The 7,656-nt window shown below is 41.4% G+C and overlaps 1 protein-coding gene across 7 annotated transcripts in view; it reads left to right on the top strand.

The window, feature by feature from the left end:
* The first annotated feature begins 7,245 nt into the window (after nt 1–7,245).
* LOC128701784 (YTH domain containing 1) overlaps nt 7,246–7,656 on the top strand; it is a 114,929-nt gene continuing 114,518 nt past the window's right edge. For 6 of the 7 annotated variants that reach the window (XM_070104996.1, XM_070104992.1, XM_070104997.1 and 3 more), the window contains exon 1: nt 7,246–7,384. In XM_070104996.1, coding sequence (XP_069961097.1) covers nt 7,357–7,384 — 28 coding nt within the window. In that variant the 5' untranslated portion in view covers nt 7,246–7,356. The remainder of the gene's footprint in view (nt 7,385–7,656) is intronic. The other variant, XM_070104994.1, reaches the window with a different exon arrangement.

Genomic DNA, 7,656 nt, shown 5'->3' with positions numbered 1-7,656 from the left:
TATTCCATAACCATGGCTGGGTAATCATAGGCCATGTATCTCACCAGAGGGGCACCTCCAGCACCATCAACTTCATGAAGCAAATTCATTTCATGGCCAAATATCCTCATGTAGTTTTTCTCATGGGATTTTTTGACGCACAGTTTTTCACCGAGTACAGTGAAGAGATAGACTGATCCACTTACTCCGCTGCCAAGGAATGTACACTCTGGGCTCATCATCACTAAGTCTGTCAGCTCCTCAAAGGAGACGAAGGTAACCTTTTTACCATCCATTTTAAAGATGTGAAGATGCGGTACTGTCCCTCGAAGTTGGCTTCTACAACCTCACGAAGTTTTACCAAGTCTTCAGCTGCCTCTGCTAAAGTACTTCAGTATAGCTTATTATCTTCTTTAATATAGTTATATTAGAATATTACTCTTCACCTTCAGGAAGTTTCACCAAGTCTTCAGTTGCCTCTCTAAAGTACTTCAGTATAGCTTATTATCTTCTTTAATATAGTTATATTAGAATATTACTCTTCACCTGTAGGATGTTTAACCAAGTCTTCAGCTGCCTCTCTAAAGTACTTCAGTATAGCTTATTATCTTCTTTAATATAGTTATATTAGAATATTACTCTTCACCTTCAGGATGTTTAACCAAGTCTTCAGCTGCCTCTCTAAAGTACTTCAGTATAGCTTATTATCTTCTTTAATATAGTTATATTAGAATATTACTCTTCACCTGTAGGATGTTTAACCAAGTCTTCAGCTGCCTCTCTAAAGTACTTCAGTATAGATTATTGTCTTTTTTAATATAGTTATATTTCAATTTAACATAGTGTTTAGTAATGAGAGTCTATGTAGTGTTTAGTAATGAGAGTCTATGTAGTGTTTAGTAGTGAGAGTGTGTGTAGTGTTTAGTAGCGAGAGTGTGTGTAGTGTTTAGCAGTGTGTGTAGTGTTTAGTAATGAGAGTGTGTGTAGTGTTTAGTAGTGAGTGTGTGTAGTGCTTAGTAGTGAGAGTCTATGTAGTGTTTAGTAGTGAGAGTCTATAGTGTCATATATTAAGTGAGTAATTGACCAACAATACACAGAATATTTATTTTAAAATATTTTTGTCCTTAGCTTATAGTGAGTCGTGAATATTTTTTATTGTAAGAAGTGTGAATAAATGAAGAATGTCCATAATTGAAAACCACTGTATTGGAAAATACCAGAAAGTGAGACCCTCCTGTATTTCTATTGTATTATAATATACTTTCTATAAACAAAATGCCAAATAAACTGAGGAAGCAGACTAAAATGTCTAATACCTCAGATCAAGAGCCTCATCACTGTGCCAAAGAGCCTCCACTTGAAGAGTGGTTGTGGTAGCAGTAGTGGTGTTGATGGCAGTAGTAATGGTGGTAGTAGTTGTTGTGGTGGTAGTAGTTGTAGTAGTGGTGATGGTGGTAGTAGTAGTGGTAGTAATGTTGATATTGGTAGTTTCTGCTACTCTACTCACCACCTTCTTCACTGCTGTATGTGTTTATATTTCCGTAAATGAACCAATAATAACTTTGGCAATAAGGTAAGTAAACCATTAGGTTCTGGGCTGTGTATTTCTGTTGTATTATAATATACTTTCTATAAACAAAATGCCAAATAAACTGAGGAAGCAGACTTAAAGGTCTAATTCCTCAGACCAAGAGCCTCTTCACCGTGCCAAAGAGCCCCCATTGAAGAAGAGTGGTAGTAGTAGTGGTGGTGGGAGTGGTGATAGTTGTAGTAGTGCTGGTAGTGGCAGTAGTAATATTGGTAGTAGTAGTAATGTTGATAGTAGTGATTTCTGCTAATATCCTCAACACCAGCTTCACTACTATAGGTAAGTGTTTATATTTCTGTAAATTAACCAATTATAACTTAGAAATAACTTTAGTAATAAGGTAGGAAAAATCATTGCATCTGTATTTGGAGTGTTGGCGCATCATTCTCAATGATGGTGTTGCAAAGAATACTGATTCCCTTACAGTATATTCAATGTTGTCAACAACTGCTCTTGATATCAATTCAACTCTGGGATTACATCTTCACTGTACATTTCCTTGTAAGAAACTGAAACAAATCTACGATGAATCATTCCATAGAGACGTCAGCTTACTTGAGGAAAAATATAATGATTATCTTGCGTCTGAAATCTGGATTTACATTTATTCTTCGGTTATCTCTGTAGTGAAATGTCAGAAACTCAAAATTACTTTGATAAAGTCACATAAGCAAACTTAAAAGTCACCATTAACAAAATATTCCTTCAGTAATATTTGAATAAATAGTTTAGAAAAGCGACAAGTTTATGAGATACTTGAGTGACACTTAGGAATCCTTATTCTGGAAGTGTTTCACCAAGCAGTGACTTCATCAGTCCAGTACAGAGAACAGTGGAAGATGAGGAAGAGATTGAGGTAATCAGTCCTTCAGCCTGGAGTAGATATAATCAGTTCATCTATATTATTGAAACTGATGGACTGATTGCATCGAATCCTGCTGAGGTACTGATTACCCCCATCCCCGTTCTTTTTTCACCATTGTTCGTATTGGACTGATGAAGCTACTGTGTGGTGAAACATTTCCACAAAGATTCCCAAGTGTTGCACATGTGTCTAATTTGTCAACTAGTCAGTTCTCTGAACAATTTATATATATATATATATATATATATATATATATATATATATATATATATATATATATATAAACATAAATGTATATAAATAAAATCACAAAAAATTATATATCACCTTCACAGCATTATCTAAATTCTTCAGTTTCACTGCCAACTAAAATAAAGTTAAAGAGAGACTTGTTTAGAAAACATATGCAGGTTTGAAGTATCAATATCAGTATCTTAGATTTTTATCTCACACCACCAGAAGTTTTAAATTCTGTTTGATCCATATTAGTCTTTCTTTACAATGTTTGCTACATGTCCTTTCCTCCATCCACTAACAACATTCCTGTCACTGTTGATCAAGCATTGAATTCTTGCTTCAGCCGTCTTGTGCCACATCTGCCCATGATTTGTGTGTATTGTTTCCTGCACCGAGTTTGCTTATAATTAGCTCTATTATATTCGAGTGCTTGCGGTCAGGGCTCATTATTTTTAGTGTCTTCATCCATGTTAAGCTCTAGTTCAACATGATATTTCTGAATAAGCTCTACAACAAATAAACCTTTATTTTGCATTAACTTATGATATGATCCTTTAGGACACACTGTGAGAAGAGTGTACCATTCCTTAGCGCTCAGGGGAGATGACACAGAGTTACCACCTCCTTGGGGGTTAGGAGGGCCCTCTGGGTCAACAGGAACCTCTGGCTCAACAGGAACCTCTGGTTCAACAGGGCCCTCTGGCTCAGCAAGGACGTGGGTGGAGTCACCATGCTGCTGGCTGCTCAGTTCTCATCCCTGGGTGGAGTTACCATGCTGCTGGCTGCTCAGTTCTCATCCCTGGGTGGAGTTACCATGCTGCTGGCTGCTCAGTTCTCATCCCTGGGTGGAGTTACCATGCTGCTGGCTGCTCATTTCTCATCCCTGGGTGGAGTCACCATGCTGCTGGCTGCTCAGTTCTCATCCCTGGGTGGAGTTACCATGCTGCTGGCTGCTCAGTTCTCATCCCTGGGTGGAGTTACCACGCTGCTGGCTGCTCAGTTCTCATCCCTGGGTGGAGTTACCATGCTGCTGGCTGCTCAGTTCTCATCCCTGGGTGGAGTTACCACGCTGCTGGCTGCTCAGTTCTCATCCCTGGGTGGAGTTACCATGCTGCTGGCTGCTCAGTTCTCATCCCTGGGTGGAGTTACCACGCTGCTGGCTGCTCAGTTCTCATCCCTGGGTGGAGTTACCATGCTGCTGGCTGCTCAGTTCTCATCCCTGGGTGGAGTTACCATGCTGCTGGCTGCTCAGTTCTCATCCCTGGGTGGAGTTACCATGCTGCTGGCTGCTCATTTCTCATCCCTGGATGGAGTCACCATGCTGCTGGCTGCTCATTTCTCATCCCTGGGTGGAGTTACCATGCTGCTGGCTGCTCAGTTCTCATCCCTGGGTGGAGTTACCATGCTGCTGGCTGCTCATTTCTCATCCCTGGATGGAGTCACCATGCTGCTGGCTGCTCATTTCTCATCCCTGGGTGGAGTTACCATGCTGCTGGCTGCTCAGTTCTCATCCCTGGGTGGAGTTACCATGCTGCTGGCTGCTCAGTTCTCATCCCTGGGTGGAGTTACCATGCTGCTGGCTGCTCAGTTCTCATCCCTGGGTGGAGTTACCATGCTGCTGGCTGCTCATTTCTCATCCCTGGATGGAGTCACCATGCTGCTGGCTGCTCATTTCTCATCCCTGGGTGGAGTTACCACGCTGCTGGCTGCTCATTTCTCATCCCTGTGATCATGAGATCTTCGCCGGTTTTGCAGGGAGTTGGCATGAAGGGAGAGTTTATATAAATGAGCCTCGGCTGCCTGCCTAGAGGCAATGAAAATGATCATAATAATAATTATATTTATGGGGAAGAGCTAAACTCGTTGAGGTTAAAGTAATTAGGGTAAATATTCTGGTGAAGAAAATGAGTTAAATTAATAACGGTTTGGTGTTAGGATCATTATGTGCTGGAGTGCGTCACTAATTGCGTCATTATGTGCCTCTGTAATGTTGTGTTACAGTCCCTGGACCCATTATGTACCTCTAATGTTGAGGTACAGTCCCTGGACCCATTATGTACCTCTGTAATGTTGAGGTACAGCCCCTGGACCCATTATGTACCTCTGTAATGTTGAGGTACAGTCCCTGGACCCATTATATACCTCTGTAATGTTGAGGTACAGTCCCTGGACCCATTATGTACCTCTGTAATGTTGAGGTACAGTCCCTGGACCCATTATATACCTCTGTAATGTTGAGGTACAGTTCCTGGACCCATTATATACCTCTGTAATGTTGAGGTACAGTCCCTGGACCCATTATGTACCTCTGTAATGTTGAGGTACAATCCCTGGACCCATTATATACCTCTGTAATGTTGAGGTACAGTTCCTGGACCCATTATATACCTCTGTAATGTTGACGTACAGTTCTTGGACCCATTATGTACCTCTGTAATATTGAGGTACAGTCCCTGGACCCATTATGTACCTCGGTAATGTTGAGGTACAGTTCCTGGACCCATTATGTACCTCTGTAATGTTGAGGTACAGTCCCTGGACCCATTATGTACCTCTGTAATGTTGAGGTACAGTTCCTGGACCCATTATGTACCTCTGTAATGTTGAGGTACAGTTCCTGGACCCATTACATACCTCTGTAATATTGAGGTACAGTCCCTGGACCCATTATGTACCTCTGTAATGTTGAGGTACAGTTCCTGGACCCATTATGTACCTCTGTAATGTTGACGTACAGTCCCTGGACCCATTATGTACCTCTGTAATGTTGAGGTACAGTTCCTGGACCCATTATGTACCTCTGTAATGTTGAGGTACAGTTCCTGGACCCATTACATACCTCTGTAATATTGAGGTACAGTCCCTGGACCCATTATGTACCTCTGTAATGTTGAGGTACAGTTCCTGGACCCATTATGTACCTCTGTAATGTTGAGGTACAGTCCCTGGTACCTCAGTTCCTGGACCCATTATGTGACGTACTCTGCATGTATGTAATATTGAGGTACAGTCCCTGGACCCATTATGTACCTCTGTAATGTTGAGGTACAGTCCCTGGACCCATTATGTACCTCTGTAATGTTGAGGTACAGTTCCTGGACCCATTATGTACCTCTGTAATGTTGAGGTACAGTTCCTGGACCCATTATGTACCTTTGTAATGTTGAGGTACAGTTCCTGGACCCATTACATACCTCTGTAATATTGAGGTACAGTCCCTGGACCCATTATGTACCTCTGTAATGTTGAGGTACAGTTCCTGGACCCATTATGTACCTCTGTAATGTTGAGGTACAGTTCCTGGACCCATTATGTGCCTCTGCAATGTTGAGGTACAGTCCCTGGACCCATTATGTACCTCTGTAATGTTGAGGTACAGTTCCTGGACCCATTATGTACCTCTGTAATGTTGAGGTACAGTTCCTGGACCCATTATGTACCTCTGTAATGTTGAGGTACAGTTCCTGGACCCATTATGTACCTCTGTAATGTTGAGGTACAGTCCCTGGACCCATTATGTACCTCTGTAATGTTGAGGTACAGTCCCTGGACCCATTATGTACCTCTGTAATGTTGAGGTACAGTTCCTGGACCCATTATGTACCTCTGTAATGTTGAGGTACAGTCCCTGGACCCATTATGTACCTCGGTAATGTTGAGGTACAGTTCCTGGATCCATTATGTACCTCTGTAATGTTGAGGTACAGTTCCTGGACTCATTATGTACCTCTGTAATGTTGAGGTACAGTTCCTGGACCCATTATGTACCTCTGTAATGTTGAGGTACAGTTCCTGGACCCATTATGTACCTCTGTAATGTTGATATACAGTTCCTGGACCCATTATGTACCTCTGTAATGTTGAGGTACAGTTCCTGGACCCATTATGTACCTCTGTAATGTTGAGGTACAGTTCCTGGACCCATTATGTACCTCTGTAATGTTGATATACAGTTCCTGGACCCATTATGTACCTCTGTAATGTTGAGGTACAGTTCCTGGACCCATTATGTACCTCTGTAATGTTGAGGTACAGTTCCTGGACCCATTATGTACCTCTGTAATGTTGAGGTACAGTTCCTGGACCCATTATGTACCTGTGTAATGTTGAGGTACAGTTCCTGGACCCATTATGTACCTCTGTAATGTTGAGGTACAGTTCCTGGACCCATTATGTACCTCTGTAATGTTGATATACAGTTCCTGGACCCATTATGTATCTTTGTACTGCGAAACTAATACAAAATATTAGATGTCTCCAGCAAATCTCTCAAAAAGCTTTTTATATATAAAATTATAAAGTAAATTCTGGGTTAAATAACATTCAAAATTATCTGTTTTATCCGACTTTTAATAATCAAATATAAACATCACTAGCAGATGCGTCTCAATGGCGTCGGGAATATTGGCAAGCCTGGCGCAAATAAATCCTTGTTTTGCCAATTAAATCCTCAATGGCTCCTCTTACGCATTATTTTACGAAAGTAGGAATTATATTAGGGTTTATTGGAAGGCTTAGGTGGGGAAAATAGGGAAATTTAAAGGAAAAATAAAAGTCTCGCGGAAGGCGAGATTATACGAGAGGAACAGGAAGGTGGAGGGGGACTGTTGGACGGTCTCCTGTTTTTTCCTGTTTTTCTGCCTCTGAGGCTGTCTTGTGGCCACTCACGCCTCCACAATATTAAACAATGAGTGAAGATAACACTGAGATCAAGGGTGAGGTGATGGGGTGAATTATATGGGAGAAAAATGGGGTTGAATTGGTGGGTGTGGGAAGCTCCATTTGTTTGATCTATCACTGGGAATTGTTTTTCGTCTATTTGTCTCTGGAATTGTGTTCTTACGTTGATTTTTAGGGTATTGTGCGCCTGGAATTCTATATTTGCCTCTTGTGTACGAAATAATTGTATTGAATTGTTAGTAATGTGGATAATTTTGTTTAAATGAGGTAGCGTTGTGGTGGTCCCTGGCTCTTGATCCTTGGAAAT

The sequence above is a fragment of the Cherax quadricarinatus genome, chromosome 96, assembly GCF_038502225.1.
Source record: "Cherax quadricarinatus isolate ZL_2023a chromosome 96, ASM3850222v1, whole genome shotgun sequence".
Taxonomy (NCBI): Eukaryota; Metazoa; Arthropoda; class Malacostraca; order Decapoda; family Parastacidae; genus Cherax; species Cherax quadricarinatus.
Note: the sequence above shows the minus strand (reverse complement) of the source record. Positions and strands in the feature narration are given on the sequence as shown.